This window comes from Grammomys surdaster, unplaced genomic scaffold (assembly GCF_004785775.1).
Source record: "Grammomys surdaster isolate TR1022 unplaced genomic scaffold, NIH_TR_1.0 203, whole genome shotgun sequence".
NCBI classification, from domain to species: Eukaryota; Metazoa; Chordata; class Mammalia; order Rodentia; family Muridae; genus Grammomys; species Grammomys surdaster.
The window spans coordinates 4,149,234-4,168,125 of record NW_021604648.1 but is presented as its reverse complement, the minus strand read 5'-3'; the positions used below and the strand labels follow the sequence as shown (position 1 = coordinate 4,168,125).

Below are 18,892 nucleotides of genomic sequence, written 5' to 3'. Positions count from 1 at the left end.
GATCATTTCATGAATAACCCCAGGAGCTGGTGTGTCCAGTTCTGCTCATCTTGATGGGCCACAATTGGACACTTTTCCAGGCCGGGAGCAGGAATGAACCTTCTTTACTCAGACCAGCATCTGCAGTTGTGTACACCTGTCATCCCAGCACTCTAGAAGCTGAAGCATGGACAGGACAATCTGTTTCCTTGACAGCTCCAGAGTCTGGCATTTGGACCAAAACCATTTTGACCTTACAGATGCTTTGTTCTTAAGAGGATGATCTTGGGTGCAGGCCAGTCCCAGACCCTCCCTCAATATACAGCCACCCATGTCTCTCTTCAAGATTGTAACTCTGAACCGAAAGAGCTGGATGTTGGGGCTAGAGAGACGACTCAGCTGTTTGGTTCCTAGTGCCCACACTGCGTGGTTCATAACAGCTTGTCACTCCAGTTCCAGGGGATGTGATGGCCTCTCCTGGCCTCCACACATACATGGTACACATACAGTTCACAGAGATACACATTCATACAATAAAAATAAAAGTTTTTTTTTAAAGCCCTAGATGTTGACTCTGGAGTGCTGGAGAACTGCCTCCCAGCCTACACCTTGACTAGGCAGGAACAAGCTATGGCCCCCTTCTCAGAGGAGAAAAAAAGGAAGGTAATGATGGCATATGTTTCAAGGCAGCTCGGAATCCTTGGAATCTGAAAAATGACTGTTGGGTCTCTACAGTCACTTGGCAAACCAGACTGCTCCAAAGTAACCCATGAGGCATCCCCAGACACACCTCCTCCCTCCCTATGGCCCCGCCCCGTGCTGCTCCAGGAGGCGGCCAGCTCCAAGGCCTAGCACCAAGCACCTCCTTACTACATTTAAGGTCCACATCCTCTCCTTACCAATGAGAAGCTCGTTACTATCAAGACTGCTTAGACACAAACATCCCAAAGAGCAGCAGACGCCACAGCTCAAGCTGGAAGAACAGCATCCTGCACAGCCTTCAGAGAAGCAAGTTTTATTCCTATTTAAGAACACAGGTTTCTTCCCTTCACTGAGAAGGGGCTATGGTAGTCTCAGGGCACAATGAGGTTGGGTGCATTACACAGTTCAGACCTACCTAGCCCTCACATCCCATCAGAGGAGCCAAGCCAGCTAGCTTCCTCAGATGACAATGGCTTTCTGACAGATTAATGTCTTCAGTACAATAAGGACTCTGGACCTTAACTAGACAGGGATGCAATGGCAGCATCTCAGGCACTGAGGCAGGCTAGGGAGGGCAGGGGCTCTCCCACAGTGTCACTTGCTTGGGGTAGGGGAGGGGCATGTGGTAAGATTCTTGTCTCTGATCCTGTGCTATGCTGCCTTCCATTCACATGCATCAAAAACACAGCAGGTGCAGACACCCACATACCTTGTTTTAAGAACCCCCTTAAAAAAACAAGAGGGTGGGCATTGGGGACACAGTCCCCTTCTTGTTCCAAGGGTGTGACTTCAGCTGTGCTTTTTCTCCTATTGAGGAAGAGCTGGGTGAAGGAATTAGAAAGAAGTGCTACTGGACACAGGACACCAAGCTGACACCACCCTGGCTCCTGAGCTGGCTGGCCTCTCCAGGATTGGACCTGCAGGGAGGCAAAGCCCAGAGTGGACGCATTCAGGATGCTCCCAGTTAGTCAGGACACTTGACTATAACATCGTAATAGGATGAATGCCTAAGGAGCTTTGGGTTTCAGTTTCTCTGTGCACTTCAAGCTACAAACTGACATCCCAAATGGTCCCTCTTCATCCTCCATGCCCTCAGAGAGACCAGCTTCACCTTAGGCTTGCCTCCACAGCTTCCTAAGACCCCCGATGGTAGAGTGTACTACCTGGGCCCTGAGCCCCACCTGGCCCACTCTGAGGTTGGCTGTGATAGCCCCACAAGTGGGAGTTCCCATTAGAAGACCAGTCTGTGGAAGTCACCATTGCCACCTGCAGGGTTGCAGCCCCCTGGTGAGCCTTCATCCTCATCTTTGTCTTCATCAAAGCCCCTACCCCAGTGTGAAGGGGCAGGGAGTGTAGAGATATAGGCTGCCCTGCTCCGGGCCTCCTTCTCCTGCTCCTGGGAACAAAGGACAGATGGTAGGCTTAGCATTCATCGAGGTCTCCTACTTACCCAGCACAACACTGCCAACTTCTCTGGATCCCTTTAGGGTCTGGCCCCGCTGAGAAGCTGGATGACTTCAGGTCTAAGATTCAACCTCTACCCTTTCCTCCCAATGATAACTCGGGTCCTCTGAAGGACTTTTTCATACAAGTGCCTGGGACCTCAAAAACTTCTCCAGGCTTCCTGGCTTCCACTGTCCAGATCACCCACTGCCTCTCTTGAAGCATGAGGTCCATCTTCTGCCCATGAGCAAGTCCTTCCCTGATCAGTCTCTCTCAGACTTCACCATATCTCGGCTGGATGGCCTGAAAAACGTCGAAGCAGGCCTGGTGTCCCCATGCCTTCTCATTCCTTACCTGAAACACCATCTCTAGATGCAGGGCCCTCAAAGCCTGGATATGGCCACCCTGTGGCTGAATATTTTACTACTACTCTTGACACTGATAAAGGTGCTTGAGGCAGTGTCAAAAGAGGGCATTAGTACTTGAGGGCCACTGAGGAAGGCGGCCCTTCTGAGAGCCCCATAAGCATCCCCTGCCCACTATTTCCACTATTCTCTCCCTCAACATTGTCAATTGTGCTATTACTCAGTATCCCTTCCTCTGAGGTTAAGAGGTGTGCCTTACCAGCCATCGACATTACCCTACTAAGTGATGAGTGCATGGATGGATTTAAAATTGAGGCACACTCAAAGGAAGAACAGATAACTGACCTACTATGTAGGTGGCTGTGCTGAGCCAACTCCTAACCCAGGAGTGGTTTCAGGTTCCGAAGGCTCTACAGACCCTCAGCACACAACTCACCTGCAGATAGAGGACATTGTCTTTGGAAATGGCCTCCATCAGGTCCTTGTGGAGGGTAGGCTCTGCTCGGACTCTAGGAGAGCCAGGCTCAGCCTCAGGGCCCTCCCTGGGTCTCTGACGGTAGAAGAGCACATAGGCAGTGTCCTTAGGGAAAAAGGAGGTGACATTGCTGACAGACTCAAAGGACGAGAAAGACACCCGGGTATCATTAAAAAGGTACCACTGGTTCTCGGGCTCCAGCCTCTCTGTGGATCCCAGGGCAGGAGCTGGCCGAGCAGCACCCTCACGAGCATAGCAGTAATAGTGGCCACTCTCTGAGGACACTCCAGAGTGCACCACCACACTACAGAGGTCATAAGCCTGGCCCTGACCCCCAGCCAGCGGCAGGCGCAACAAAAGGGGGATGGTGACATCGTCCAGGATCTTGCGTCGCCTCATGGTACGCAGGTCAAAGGAGAAGCGCAGTAGTGTGAGGATGAGGTAGCGTGGACCCTGGCTCAGCTCCACCACCTTTTCTGCATCCTGCAGGGAGGCACAGGACTCACAGTAGTAGCGGTTCTCAGCCGTCAGCCTCTCAGGGGACAGGAAGTAGTTGACCAAGTCCAGTACAGAGCGGGAACCCTCAGGACCACATGCCTGCTCCCGGGGTGGAGTGGCAGCATCCCTGCAGGTCCCTGGTCCTAAGCTGTCCCCTTCCTTCTCCTTGCTGTCTTCAGCTTCCTTTTCCTTTTCATCTTCCTTCTTCTCTTTCTCTTTGTCTTTCTCTTCCCCTTCTTCTTTCTCCTCTTCCCTTGTTCCTTCCTCCTCCCTGTCCTCTGTCACTTCCTTCTCCTTCCCAGCCTGCTCCCTCTCTACCTTCTCCTGCCCACTCTGTCCGCCAGTGCTGAGGGTGTCCACACCTTCAATGTCCAGTCCAGTGCGGGGAGCATCCCCTGTGATACAGTGCTTCCTCTGCCTCTGCACCCCTGGGGCTCTGGGAGCCAGTGTCAATGCCTGAGCTCCCACATCCTCCATGGGGAGCATCACAGAGCCGAGGCGGCGGTGGCGACTTCTCTCAGGAGGAGGGAAGGCCAAAGAGAGGTCTGTGAAGGCCTCCTCCCTTGAGGAGACATTGAGGCAGTGGAGACAGCATATCCGGGTCACAATCTTGCCTCCAAACATTTTCTCCACAGACGTTGCATTGGGGCTGGGGAGCTCTTCCTGTGGGGATGGCAGACTGGACTGCTTGAGCTTCTGGCAGATCCTAGTCCCCGTTTTCTCTTCTTCATGAAGCCTAGAACAAAGAGGGAGACCAGGTATATACGCCTTCCAGCAGGCCCGCCCCCCAGCACATTGCCCACCAGACTTAAATACAAGAGCCTGGAAAGAGACTTCTCATCCCTGTACAAAGTGGCATACTAACATACTTCTGTGTACACACACACACACACCTAAAGACAGGCCTGTGGCTGTGTAACGAAGATTAACATACCCAGGCAGCACAGTGAATGCACATGCACACATTGACAGCACAGTGAATGCACACACACACACTGACAGCACAGTGAATGCACATGCACACATTGACAGCACAGTGAATGCACACACACACATTGACAGCACAGTGAATGCACACACACACATTGACAGCACAGTGAATGCACACGCACACATTGACAGCACGGTGAATCCACACGCACACACTGACAGCCCCTTCCCAGGTCTCACATGTAGTTCAGCGCCTTTGGAGACCAATGGCACATACCTTCCTCTCTGCCTTTCAGAACAAGGAAGTGTTCCTATTTCCAGAAAGATCTAACCCAGCTCAGAGAGACAAGCTATCATCCCAGAATGTTCTCAGAACCCACACATCATCCTAACCCACCAGCCCTTCTTACCGATCCAGCAGGTACTTCAGATACTCTGAACAGTCCTGCTGGGTGCCAGGGCTGAACCAAGGTGTCCAGGATGCAGAGAGGAAGTTCTCAGGAGAGATGGCAGGCCTCTAGGACAAGGCAGGCAAGAGGTGGAGTCAGGAACATCAAGCCACACGCACACCCAGCTGCAGGCAGCATGCTGAGGGGCTAAGACTGTTCCAAACCCTCCTGCCTATCCTATAACCTTCCCCCTTCCGTGAGTGCACGGGACTGAATTCTGAAGGGACAGCACAACCCACAAAGAGGCTTCAGCTGTAAACTGGTACTAGCAGGCCTGAGGCTCAGCAGCTCATTCCACAGAGCCAGGTGTAGGCAGGTCCTGGAGACATGAATCAGAGCAGGGCCTGCCATTACCTGCTCTCCCTGCCTGCCCCGGGACACCCAACACGTACCTGACTGTGCTCCAGGAAGGCAAAAAGCCACTGCAGCTTGGTCATCAAGGGCTGGGAGTTTTTCTCAGTCAAGCGGAGCACACAGTGTCGAAAGCTTCAAATGAAACAGGCGCCCAGGGTGAGATGAGGCCCCAGGTAGCTGATACCCCTCTATACCAGGCCACCCAGAGCCTCTGGCATTTGCTCCAGATGAGGCCAGAGACTGAGAAGCAGATGAACAACTTGGCCTGGTATGGCTGGGGTCCTGAGCTCTGTAATGGTCTTGGTATGACAACAAATGCAGACAACAAGGTGTCCCTTGCCATCTCTTCCAGCTCTGAGACACTCCATGGCTCCAGGACTCAAACATGTCAATTTTATATGGTGGGGACACTGGTGTGCCAGAGTCCCTGCTATCACCATCCGAGGCACTGGCACACACTGTGATAACATCCAAGAATTGCCATCCACTCCCAACCTCAATCCTCCAACCCATTCCTGCAGCCCCTGCTGAGGGCCCTGGCCCCAAGCCATCCTGAAACCTGCCACAAACCGCACAGGTTCTACATGAGACTTATCAGACGCAAGAGGACCTACAGGAGACTGGCCCTCACAAATGAGCGTGGCCCTGTGGGGTCAGGATGTCCTCCTGAGACCCTCTGTCCCTGAAGCACACTGCCTTCTCAGTCCCACAGTGCTCCATCCAGAGCCGCTGCGCAGAATGGCAGCACTCGGCCTCCTACGGCAGATCCCAGACAAGCTTAAATCTAGATGAGCCACACACAGGACCTGTAGCATAGTATCACATGACCACACAAGCACAAGGATTGTCTGGCAAACGCTTTTGTTGTATTTTATAGATGTTATGGTCTGGGCATTCTAGAAATCAGAACACCACAGTTTGAGTTTGGCCTTCAGCAGGCCGTGAGGACTACAGTGTTCTAACACACCTTAGACACCCATGCCGATGTCTATAGCTTAAAGAAAACTGACAGCCAGAGACACACCAGAACTAGTGCTTCCCTACAGAGCCAAAGATAGAGCCCTGAGGGATGTCCAAGCAAGCCACAGGCATATCAGGAACTGCAGGTGATACACACTGTGCTTGCTTAACTGAACAGGAAATATGGCTATACCTTAATACCAGTACTAGGTTCAAAGCTTGCCTAAGCTACAAAGAAGCTGACCCTAAAACTAAGGAGAGCAGGAGGGCAGGTAGAAAGACGAAACAGAGAGGAGGCAATGCAGAACAGCACCTACTCAGAAGCCATGAATAAGGCCTGAAGGACACTGTTCACGTAGCATGTGTTGCCCAAGTTGATTAAGCCAATCTTGCCCGTGTCTGACTTGGCCATGAGCCGGGGATAGAAGCCAGCCAGTTCGCTCTTCTGTGAGGTCCAGGCATCCTGCCCCAGCAGCTGCTTGATTCGGTCCTCATTGGGAATGTGGAGGTCCTGAGGGGATAGCAGACACCAGTGTCAGCTCCAAAGCCACCACCTCCTCCAGGAAGCCCTCCTGGACTTGAACCCAATCCTCCACTCCCTCCCAAGCACTCAAAAGAGAGTCCAGAAGAGTCCAGAAAAGGCATTTGCATAGCCACTGCTTACAGCTCACTCCAGGGTCTCATTCTCACATGTGGTTCCTCTACGCGATCGCTCAGGTGCCATGTCTGAAGTAGTACAATCCCATCTCAGAGATGGAAAAACTAGGATTCAGACAGAGCAAAGAACTGTGGAGTCACACAAACAGTAAGTGACAAATATGTTTGTCCTGGGCAGAACCACAACAGCAGTTGGCTAGCGGCCAGCTCTGATGGTGCTGAGTCCTCAGCTCCCGCCCTCTCACCTCACACGTGTGAGTGCTGAGTCGGCCCATCTGTCTCCATCTGGTGATCTCCCTAGGCCTCAGTTTCTTCAGCTGCCAAGAGAAGCCACCTTTTCCTTCCATTGGTCTGGCATCCACACTGTCAGTTCTGACCCCACTGTCCCTCCCAGTTTGAGATTGCAGAGCCACCTTTCAGGCAAATCAGACATCCCCTGGCACCAGTCCTACTACAGTGGTAGGATGGTCTGAGGGCACTGAGGTGTAGTCAGTCTTCTGTCACTGGCTCAGGGCTCAGCACGCCTTCCCCCTGGCTTTTCTTTGTCCCACTGAATAGTGACATCAGTTTTAATGACATCAGAGACAAACACCTAACCACAGCACACTACTACAGTTACCAACAGTTCCTCTAACTCAAGTCATCTGTCCTAGTTAGGACTACCATTGCTGTGATGAAACTCCATGACCAAAAGCAACCTGGGGAAGGAAAGGGTTCATGTGCCTTACACTTCCACATTGGAGTCCACTGTTGAAGGAAGCCAGGACAGGAACTCACACGTGGCAGGGCAGGAATCTGGAGGCAGGAGCTGATGCAGAGACCACGGAGGGGTACTGCTCACTGGCTTGCTCTGCCAGCTTTCTATAGACCCCAGGACCAGCAGCCCAAGGTGTCCCCACATACAATGGCTGGGCCCTCCAACATCAATCACAAGGAAAATTCCCCACAGGCGTGCCTACAGCCAGATCTTCTGGAGGCATTTTCTCATTTCAAGCTTCCTCTTGTCTGAAGACTCCAGCTTGAGTCAAGCTGACATGAAACTCTCCAGCACTATTGATCTCTGGTCAGCTCAACACACAAACATCACTGTTAAAGCCACCTTTCCTTTCTTGTTCATTCCCAAGATTACACATGAATATTGACATCACGATATATTTTCAAACTTAAAGGTTCCACAGTCTTACAAATTCGAACACTTTAAAACTTCAATTTCTTTTTAAAAATCCAAAGTCTCTTAGCTCTAGGTTCCTATAAAATCAAAGATAAGTTAAATACTTTTCTTATCTCAAGAGGAAAGAACCAGGTCACGGTCACAATCAAACCAAATCAAAACCAAACTCCAACTGTGAAATGACTCCAACATCCACTATCTGGGATCACTCACGATCTGGATCCTCTCCAAGGGGCTCAGGTCAAACGCTGCTTCTGCCCTCGAAGCAGCAACCCTCCATGGTCTCTGCATCAGCTTTTGCCTCTCCAGCAGACTCAGCTTGTCTCGTGGGCTCCACTGGGCTGCACTCTCACCCATTGTGTCTCCTGGGCTCTCTTCCTGGTGCCCAGCCTCACCTCTGCATGGACCCTTTTGTCCTTCAACTGCTCCTGAGGCTGCACCTTCACCAATGGCCTCTCCTGGCCTCACAGTGCCAAGCCACAGCCGCTCTCTGTGACCCCTTCATGCTCTCAAAACCTGTCCACCGAGGTGACTCTTACACTACCAAGCTCAGCTGCCAGCACAAGGTATGACCTTGGCGGCTTCTATGTTGACCCTGAGGAAACACTTCCCAGGAGATTTCACTTCAGTAATGCTGGTCTTTTCTTCATCACTGGTAATTTCATAGAATTTTGATTCAAACAATGAATATGCAATGGCCTTGACTAACGTCCCTTAAGCCTCCCTTCCTCACTCAGCCTTCCCTCTGGAAGGCCTCAAGCCAAGCTCCACTGTCTGCGTTTCTCTCAGTGCTCCTCTTCCACATCCACAGAAGGGCTCATTGAGCCCTCAACTCTCAATGGCTTTGCTTAACCAAAGTTCCAAAAGTTGCACAATCCTCCCAAGAAAGAAACATGGTCAGGTCTGTCACAGCAATACCCCACAATCCTGGTACCAACTTCTGTCCTAGTTAGGGTTATCACTGCTGTGATGAAACACCAGAGCCAGTTGGGAGGAAGGGGCAGACTTGGCTTTCACTTCCATGCATCAGAGTCTATCACACATCACAGTCCAGCCACTGAAGGAAGTCAGGGGCAGGAGCCGATGCAGAGGCCACCGACGGGTGCTGCTTACTGGCCTGCTCCCCATGGCTGGCTCAGCCTGCTTTCTTAGAAGTCAGAACCACCAGCCCAGGGGTGGCACCAACTACAATAGACTGGGCTCTCCCCACATCAGTCACTAGTTAAGATACTACCCTACAGGTTTGCCTACAGCCAGATCTTCTGAAGACATTTTCTCAATTGAGGCTCCCTCCCATCTGATGACTCTAGCTTGTGTCAAGTTGACATAAAACTAGCCAGCACAGCACGCTTCCAGCTGCTGAGCACAGAATCCTACGGTAGTCAAAGGCATCACACTAGCTTAGTGCTTTGAGCCCCCACACACTCTCTGGCTACTGAAGACGCCTTGACCACACTGCCTTAACACTCCTGCTGGCTCCTTTCCAAGGATCATTTAGCACATGTCAGTCATCTCTCACAGCTGGAAAAAAAAAAAAAAAACCTGCCTGTCATCCCAGCCACTCAGGTAGTTGCTGAAAGAGGCTTCGAGTTCAAGGCCAGCCTAGGCAACTCAGATCTACTAGACAAAGCAGAGTGACTCTGCCTGGATTCCCCTGGACACCACAGAGATATTATCACCAAACCCTTGCGCCCTTCCCTTGAATCATCTGAAGTACCCTCCTCCTGCCAGACACTAACAGTCAAGGTCAAACTCCTGTTCTCTACCAGGCTTTCCAGGAAGTGCCTTCCCACTCACCACCTGCTGTACAAACCTCTACCGTACTTACACATAGCCTTGAGGAGGGGCTAGAGTATATACATTAGGGAGGGGCTCTACCTATGTGACCACAGGGAAGCCCTCATCCCTGCTTGGTAAAGGCTTTCCAGGTGAGGCCTACTGGGGGGAGGCGCATCCACATCCTGTAATAGCTGATCTCCTAAGCTCTGTAAAGAATCCTATAAAAATAACAGTTCTCCAGAGTGAACTCTGGTGCATGAGTTTGTCACCGGGACCTCTGGAGAAGGAGTAGATACAGTTTTCATCTCTCCTGAGAAGGAATTTTTACAACAGAAATTTCTAGATTTAATTCATCTACAATACAAGCTTATCTTTATGGCTTGTTTTGTGTCTACCAGACAACCCTTGGGTATTATGAGTTTATAAATACTTTTAAAACTAATGCCTGTAATTGAGAGCAACAAGTGTTCTGAATTTCAACCTCTAAACCAACTATTGATTACAATTTTTTTTTCCTAGTCTAAAGCCTACATCAAGCTAGAAAAAACTGCCAAGTTTCTACTTTGGCCCCCATGAATATTTTTTCCAGACCATACTTTTTATTAACAGAGAAACCTTTTTGTTGCCTTTCAGAAGGCCTCATAGTACTACTCCATAGTGACGATTAATCATGGCTTGTCCACACCAGCTCAAGCCCCTCCGTATCCGAGGCTGGCCATATTACTGATCGTCCTAACCGGCACCCAAGTCATCATCCCCTGCCCCACCTCGCCATTTGGGAACTTGGTTTTTTCTTCCTTTGGGAATCCCTGAAGATTCCTCCTCACTCTCCTGCAGAGTCAACTCTGTACTTGAAAAGATGTCTGCTGTGGGACTGCAGAGACGACTCAGCAGTCAAGAGCCCTGGCTGCCCCTGCAAGGGCAAGGCAGGTCCTCAATGCCCAGCAGGTAGCTCACAGCCACTGTCACCCAGCTCCAGAGGATCTGATGCCCTCTTCCAGCCTCTTCATTTACGTATATAGACAGACAGACAGACAGACTGACTGACTGACAAACACACACACACACGCACACGCACACGCACACGCACACACACACACACACACATTTAAAAGTAAATCCTTTTTTAAAAGATGTCTGGTATCTCTCAACACACAGGCCCAGGTGTTTTATAGAGACGTGTCAGGAGACCAGGTCTGCTGTGCTGTGGGAATGAACATCAGTCACAGGCTCTGAAAGTTACCCTCATCCTTACATGGATCCTCCTCAGTATCAGTGGTCCTTAGATCACACTTCCTGTAAGCAGATCTGTCACCCTAAAGGCTCCTCCAGGAAGGCAGCTTGGTTTGCTTTGTGCCTGGGTCCCCACATCCCAACTTCTGCTCAGCTGAGAACAGGACACCAGCCTAGTCCTATAAGCCGGACATCACTCCTGTTCTGGACTGCTCAGGACACGCAGTGGCAACATGTGACTGAGTGTTGGTGCTGTAGGAGCCACCAAGAGGCCCTGCTGGGGAAGGAAGTGAGGGGACACTGACAGTGGGGAAGAAGGCTGGCTCAAGGCAATCCCTGAGAGCCTAGGACCTTACTGAACATTAAGTAGGTCTTGTGACCCACTGCCCCATAGGCTAACTAAAACCCAAGAAATTTCAAATAAAATAAAGCAGATGCTGTGGGTCAGGAGGAGGGAGGGGTTTACAGGGGCCCAGGAGCACACACAAAGGCCCAGAGCACACGTGAGAAAGGAGGACCCTGGTGGGAGCCATGGTGACCTCCAGTAATTGATGCACACAAAAGCTCCAGAGAGGAGACAGGAAACAGCTCGGCTCCAGGCGACAGAGGCTGGTACCATACCATGGTACAACCTCGTAGAAGGCTCAGACTGGCACCTGTGCCAAAGAGGCTGTCCACTCACCTTGATGGCTTCCATGACAGGTTCATACAGGTCTGGGAAGCCTGGGAACCGAAACACCATGCAGTGCACCAGCTCTGCCAGCTGCTCCAAGCAGCTGGTCCCAGAGTTCGAGTCCTCCTTAACCAGAGAGGCCACCATGGGGGGAATGTGAGGGAGAAGCTACAAGAGAAAAGGGTGGGCTAGTTCAAGGGTCAAGGGTCAAGTTACCTATCTGCAGCCTGGGCCTGAAAGTGGGGCCTCTGAGAATTTAAAGCACACCCAGGTGGCCACAAGCAATTTTCCTTACAAGATGTGTGATCTATGACTCCCTGCCTCCATTTCTTTATCTGCAAGCAAGATAAATAATTCCTCCCTAGTGGCTAAGGCAAGGCCAGCTGTTCAGCTTCACCCCCTGCCTTGAGACCCAAAGGCCAGAGCAGCCATGGGCTTCTCTACCTAACAGCAGATGCTCAGGCCATACCAGTCATCTGGGTGAGCCCAGTACCGTGAACGAACACTTGCTGTTACCTAACTCAGGGGAGGGGTTGGTGATGCTGGAGACAGAACACGGGGCCTTGTACATGCCTAATTCTGAGACCCTTTAATACAAGGGTTACTGGTGATGTGGTCACCCCCAACCATAAAATTATTTTCCTTGCTATGCCACAACTTTAATTTTGCTACTGTTACAAACCGTAATATAAATATCTTAAGTTTTCACAAGAGGTCTTGGTGACTTCTGTAAATGGGTTGTACAATCCCCATCAAAGGGGTCAAGACTCACAGGTTGAGAACCACTGGGGCATTGTGTCATAACGGATAGTTGGGCGACAGGAACACAAGACAGGGAGGAAGAAGCCTGTGTTTATATATGGTGGGCTCTAGACACGTCTCAGCTCATCTGTTCCCCTCCACCATCCCTGGGGTTTACCCTGTTCCAGATTAAGGTCACCACAGTGGCACTTGTGCCCCAATCCTGGCTTCTGATCTTTTCTTATTAACAACAAACTAGAAAGGGCAAAGTTGCTGCCTTGTCCAGGGGCCATGAAAATTAAAGCTCCAACATGTGGGTTTCAGCTGGGTAGAGGAGGAGCCCCTCCCAGTATTTTGCTCACCCCCTCCCTACTACATTTCTTTATCTGAAGAAGAAAGACCAGTCTTGGAGGTGGGTGACTGAGTACACTGTTCTTAGCACTAGTCACTAGTCCTAACACCTGACACACACCCGACCCTGAAGAACTGTAGCTGTCACCAACCTAGGCTCTGTCATTCTACAGTGTGCACATGGCAGTCAAACATCCTCTGGGAGCCTTGAGCCTCCAGTGCTAAGATCCGGAGCTTTGCTTCAACAGCACCAATTCCCAAACTCCCAGCAGAAAACTACATTAGGTGTCACTGGCCAGCGAGAGCGGCAGGGCCCTTACCAGGTGGAAGGCCTCATGGGAGTGCTGGAAAGTCAGGAGCATGTACTTGAGGACACCCAGGGCAGCTCCCCGCACGATGGGGTACAGCAGCTTAGAGAAGACCTGAAAAGGAGTTCATGTCCAGACCTGAGCGACCCAGGGCCAAGTGTGACCGCAGTGGACCCTGGGAGGGAACCTGAGACACAGTAGGGTGGACACAGCTGGTCAATAATGGAAGCAAGAACACAGGTGTGCACCGGAGCTGGATGAGCAACAGACGGTGAGACGGGCAGCCAGAGTTAGGTAAGCGGTGGTGGGCAGACACGCAGGAATGAGTAGTCAGAGGGATGGAGCTGGAATCTGAGGCCCAGAGAGGGGCAGTGAATTAGCCCTGTCACACAGTGAGCTTTATTGAGACCCCAGTACCTTGCATCCCACACCTGCGCTGCTCCCAGAAGAGAGCAGTGGGAAAGGCCACATGCCCAGGCTGGGACAGGGGCCACCAACCTTCTCAATTTTGGCGAGCGAAACCTCGATCAAGATGCTGAACTTCTTAACGGCAGCCAGGCCCTTCAGCAGGGCAATGATCCACTTGTCAATGTTCTTCCCCAGGGGCCAGGACACCCAGTCGATCATCCTGGTGAGGGCAGTGACAGTGACACAGGGACACGGGAGGCCCAAAAGCCAGAGTAAGGGCAGCCCAGGGGCTGGCCGTAAAGTCCTGACTCATACCTGCACACCTGGGTCTGTGGGAACACTCCTGGAAGATACAAGAGAGCCCAGCAGACACCCAGCTCAACCAGAAAGGGCTCGTTGTCCTCCAGACCCTCTTACCCACTGTTTTTCATTACAGGGGACAAAGGGAGTTCCAGGCCTGCACCCTGGGGCTGAGAACTCTGGCTCCACCAAGCCCACTGGGAACCAGGGCGAACCACTTCTCCTCTCTGAGCCTGCAAATGGAGACAATGCCCCTCTCCTGAGAACTATCATATTAAGACAGGACAGTGGTTAAAGCCTGCAGGATCCACCAGCACCAGGCCTGTCCTGGGATGAGACGTGGTAAGTGCTTGGGAGAACAGCACCACTCATTAGAACACCAGTCTGTGGGCAGTGAGGAAGAACGAGGGTACTTATGAAAGTTCTCATGGCGCTGCCCTACGCTTCACACGGTGGCTCACACAGTGGCTCACACATACCTGATCCTCAACACCTTCTATGATGGGCCCAATGATGACCACTTTAGAGCTGAGAAAACTGAAATATAGTCACACAGGTGAGAAGCACGGGCTGGATTGGCTCTTGGGGGACACAACTCTCCCGCCTACACTCTTGCCCACTAAAGGCACCCAGAAGGCCCTGTGGAGATGGTGCTCTGTGCATGAGTACAGGAAGAAGGGCAGAGGGAGGCATGCAGGTAGGTGGGGTCTGCACAGGCAAAAAGGCCTGTGGGGAAGAGTGCAGGTAGCAGAGTCAGAGGTCACAGGCAGGCAGAGGAAGCTGGTTCACAGGTGACAACATTCAAATGAGGGAATGTACACAGAACCAGTGAGTTGAAAAGCACCCAAACTCTGCTTATGATCTTTTGCAGACTCATAAATCACACCAAAAACTACTTTCACTCTGTGTGTGTTGGGGGAGAGTGTGCATGCTTCACTGGACAAACGATGTTCTACTCCGTTATTACTCTGCATCCCGATGCCCTTTGTAAGGGTCTTCCCACCGAGCGGGAAGTGGACTGGCCAGCGAGCTCCAGTGATTTGCCCATCTCTGCCTCCTCAACACTGAAGTCACTTGTATGCACAGCCATGCCAGACAGTGGGTATCTGAACTCAGGCCCCCAGGGGCAAGCACTCTTAGCCACTGAGCCGTCTCCTCTGCCCCTATTTTTACTTTCTCATACTACCATTCACTTCCACTTTTTATAGAGGGGGAAACTGAGGCCGAACACTGAATCACTGAAACAGGATTTGGTGTTGTTACTTATATCTATCCCAAGGCCAAGCAGGGTGGGACTGTAGACCTCACAGTCTACAGTATAAACAGGTAGGAGCGCCTGACCTCTAACCACGGATAGCCCCATCCCCACCCCCACTGGCACACCCTCGGCACCCACCTGCTAATGGCAGTCAGCATCTGAGAGTCTGTCACACTGTCATCATTGCTGAGGTTCCGGACCACACCATCCATGAGCTCCAGTGGGAGGTGCTGGACCACACTAGCCAAGGCGCTGGACGGTGGCTCCTCCTCTGGAATGGGCTAGATTGAGCACTCATGTACCACTATGTAGGCTAGGCCTCTGTAAATGGCACGTGGGGCCACATCCTCTCCCCTGACAGCATCAAAGTCTGATTCCACTGTAACACAGTCATTCAACAACCCTTCCTTGGCATACTCTGATACCAAGAGGAAGCACTAAGGCCTAACTGTGCGTGTAAACAGAAACCCTTTGGAAGAGTTCAGGCTGGAACTGGCCTTGGGAGGAAAGGGCATTCCGGTCACATCTACACAGACAAAGGTCGAGAAGTAAGAAGTACATTTAATACCAAACTGTTACGCAAGTGTGTAACAGGTAGGCCCTGGTACACTGGAGGCCTTGGCTCGTCCTCCCTGTACAGTCCTACCATCGGGGAAGACACAGACCTCAGCTCAGGCATTCACACTGCTGGCCGGCAACTGGACAGCAAGATTCAGAGCTGAGGGGCTGGAGAAATAGCTCAGTGGTTAAGAATATTTGCTATTCTTGTAGAAGGCAGAGTTCTGTTCCCAGCACCCAGCATGGTGGTTCACAACCATCCTTATCTCCACAGTTCCAGGGATCCATGCCTTATTCTGACCTCGGCGGGCACCAAGCACACACACAGTACACAAACATACACACAGACAAAACACTCACACACATGAAGTAAAGATAAATCTTTTTTTAAAAGAGATTCAGAATTTAGGTATCGTCTGCTGCCAGGTACTAATCGCCCCAGATCAAGCCTACCTGACCTAAAGGCCAGGACCCACCATTCTGTTCCCCCAGGCAGTATGGTATCCAACCCCCACGTGCAGTGCCCCCTGCACTTCCTGCCCCATCACAGGATAACACCCACATTAAATGCCCAAGGTAGACTTTCTCACTAAAAATGTGCATCGCAGGCCGTCCCGTGCACAGTCCACAACAATGGCCAGTCTCGAGTTCCTGCCCCAGCCCCGGCTGCACACCTACCTGTGCAGGAGATGACAGCGAACAGCTCCTTGAGGCAGGGCAGGATGGCGGCGGGCTGTGCGCGCCACAGCTGCGCCAGGAGCCCGCTCACCTGCTGGGCTTGCTCCAGGAACTCCACCGCGCCCTCCTCGCCCTCGGCTGGGCAGCGGAAGCGGCCGAGGCAGCGCACCAGCTGCTGGCAGAAGAGCAGGCGGTGCGCGCCGTCGGGTACGCAGCGCGGATGGCGCGCCAGCAGCCGGGCGACCTGCGCGCAGGCGGCGGGGCCCGGGCGCTCGCACACGGTGCGCAGCACCTCCCGCCGCAGCAGCGCGAACACCTCGTCGGCCGCCGGCCCGTCGGGCAGCAGCTGCAGCCCTAGCTGCACGCAGGCCAGCGCGCGCGCCCCCGGGGGCCCCGCACCGCCCTGCAGCAGGCGCAGCACGCGGCGCGCGCTGAAGAACTCGGCGAAGACGTCGGGGTGGTGGCGACCCGCCACGTGCAGCAGCTGGCAGCCCACGCGGCGCGGCAGCTCGTCCGTGCCACCCACGTAGAGGCGTGCCCCCAGGGCCAGCAGCGCCAGGCACTGCTCCCGCTCCAGGGGCTGCCGCGCAGCCTCCAGCACACGCCGCACCAGCCCTTGTTTCACACTCGCAGGGTAGGACGAAGTCACCACGGCCTCCAGGATCTTGTCCATGACGGCCACCCGGGTCTGGGGACAGGGAGTAGGGCCACACTCTGACCCAAGGCCCCGTCCAGATCCTTGGGTGCTGACACTGTAGAAGGGCCTCAGTGTTCTTGCCTGAAAAACCAGAAAACGAATATCAAGTTGGGGAGGAAAGGGTTTATTCAGCTTACACTTCCACATTGCTGTTCATCACCAAAGGAAGTCAGGACTGGAACTCAAGCAGGTCAGAAAGTAGGAGCTGATGCAGAAGTGAGGACAGGAACTAACACAGGGCAGGAGCCTGGAAGCAGGAGCTGATAGAGAGACCATTGAGGGATGTTACTTACTGGCTTGCTTCCCCTGGCTTGCTCAGCTTGCTTCCTTATAGAACCCAGAACTACCAGCCCAGGGATGGCACCACCCACAATGGGCCCTCCCATCCTTGATCACTAATTGAGAAAATGCCTTACAGTTGCATCTCATGGAGGCATGTCCTCAAGGGAGGCGCCTTTCTCTGTGATAACTCCAGCTTGTGTCAAGTTGACACACAAAACCAGCCAGTACAGATGGTATTATCACTTTGGTAGGATCTAGAATCACTTGCCAGACACAATTCTGGGCACACCGGTGAGGGATTTCTATCTCTGGACATGTCTTCCTGTGGGGAGGGGGAGGCTCTTTGTTTAAAAGTCTGTCTCAGGGTGCAAGCTCCCTGGGACAGAGACCAAGCTTACTTCTCAGTGGCTGGCATCCCCCATAGCAAGTTAGAATCTTGGGAGTTCAGTGATTGGAGGCTACACCACAGCCCAGACCAGGGCCCCCAGATGTTAGCCTGGTTGCCTCAGACTTTCACACAGCCCTCTTAGCATTTCACTGTGGAGCTTCGTTTGTTTGGTAGGGCTAGCATTGAACCCACGGCCTCACGTATCCTAGGAGAGCACTCTGAGCTTGGCCTCGGCTGCACCCCATTCTAAAGTCCATTGTTCAGCTGGCTCTTCCAGTCTGCCACTTGCTTCTGCTCTTTACATTTTGCTGTTGTTTGAACTCTAATATATATTTTGCTGTTTTGAGACAGGGTCTCATGTGACTCAGGTTGGCCTGAAACTAATATCTGTGATTGCTTGGTCTTGAACTCCTGATCTTCCTGCTTCCACCTCTCAAGCATTCCTAAATTACACACATCAGTGACCATGTCTGGCTTCTTGATGTGTGTTTGTTTGTTTGTTTGTTTGTTTTTAGATAGGGTTTACTCTGCAACCCAGGTGACCATGTATTTCTCTCTCCTCCCTCAGCTCTCTCAGTGCTGTGATTACAGGTGTGAACCAGCAGAGCTGGCTTTCATTACTCTCTGTAAATAATTATTTCATCTTAGAAAAAAAAAGTCAAACGCTCAGAATCCCCTCAAGTGGCCATAATGGACAAGGCTCCACTTTTACTCTGAAAGAGGCTTATCTGGGATGCATTCTGGTTACCAGAAAGATCACTCAGCTCCGTAAAACTCCCACTGGTTTGAATGGGCTCTGAAAGGAACAAGAAGCACTCAGCATGGTTCTAGACCTGAGGAACAAGAACAAACTCATCAGCAAACACCAGTTCCCATTGGCATGGAAGTAAAGTCCTGGGTCCTCAAGGAAGTATCAGCCTGGTGGTGGAGACAGGTGCCAGCCTGGTGGTGGAGACAGATGTGTTTACAGAGAGCACCAGGCAGTGCAAAACATGATCCCCTTGGACATTTAAAGACTAGTCTCAAGGTTGGAGGTGTGGCTCAGTAATAGAACCTAGGATGTAGAATGCCGTAGGTTGGATGCCCAGAGCCACAAAAAGAATTAACAAGAAATCAAATGCTCCACCTCCCATGTCAACAGTGGCCCTCTTTCTTAGGCAGCACCTAGGACAAGGCAGTTGCTGTCACCAGCCTCCTCTGCCCCCTGGACTAGTGGGTGGGTCGTGCTTTTTAACCCAGGCTGCCAAGAAAGCCC

At 52.0% G+C, this 18,892-nt stretch overlaps 1 protein-coding gene across 1 annotated transcript; it reads right to left on the bottom strand.

Moving 5' to 3' along the window:
• Positions 1-978: 978 nt before the first annotated feature.
• Positions 979-16,951, bottom strand: Usp35 (ubiquitin specific peptidase 35). The gene is made up of 10 exons (XM_028770696.1): positions 16,271-16,951; positions 15,173-15,305; positions 13,567-13,696; positions 13,081-13,182; positions 11,678-11,836; positions 6,473-6,666; positions 5,234-5,327; positions 4,803-4,909; positions 2,926-4,198; positions 979-2,077 (listed from the first exon to the last, which is right to left on the bottom strand). The coding sequence occupies exons 1-10, from the start codon at positions 16,941-16,943 to the stop codon at positions 1,913-1,915; spliced, it is 3,030 nt and encodes a 1,009-aa protein (XP_028626529.1). The 5' UTR covers positions 16,944-16,951; the 3' UTR covers positions 979-1,912.
• Between the last annotated feature and the right edge of the window lie 1,941 nt (positions 16,952-18,892).

Bases quoted from the DNA above. Each gene is read 5' to 3' on its own strand.
- Usp35 (XM_028770696.1), bottom strand. From the start codon at position 16,943: ATGGACAAGATCCTGGAGGCCGTGGTGACTTCGTCCTACCCTGCGAGT. The intron at 13,697-15,172 runs GTGGGTGCCGAG...TGCCCTCACCAG, and splicing joins ATGCTGACTGCCATTAGCAG to GATGATCGACTGGGTGTCCT. The intron at 5,328-6,472 runs GTAGGTGCTGTT...TTTCATTTGAAG, and splicing joins GCCTTATTCATGGCTTCTGA to CTTTCGACACTGTGTGCTCC.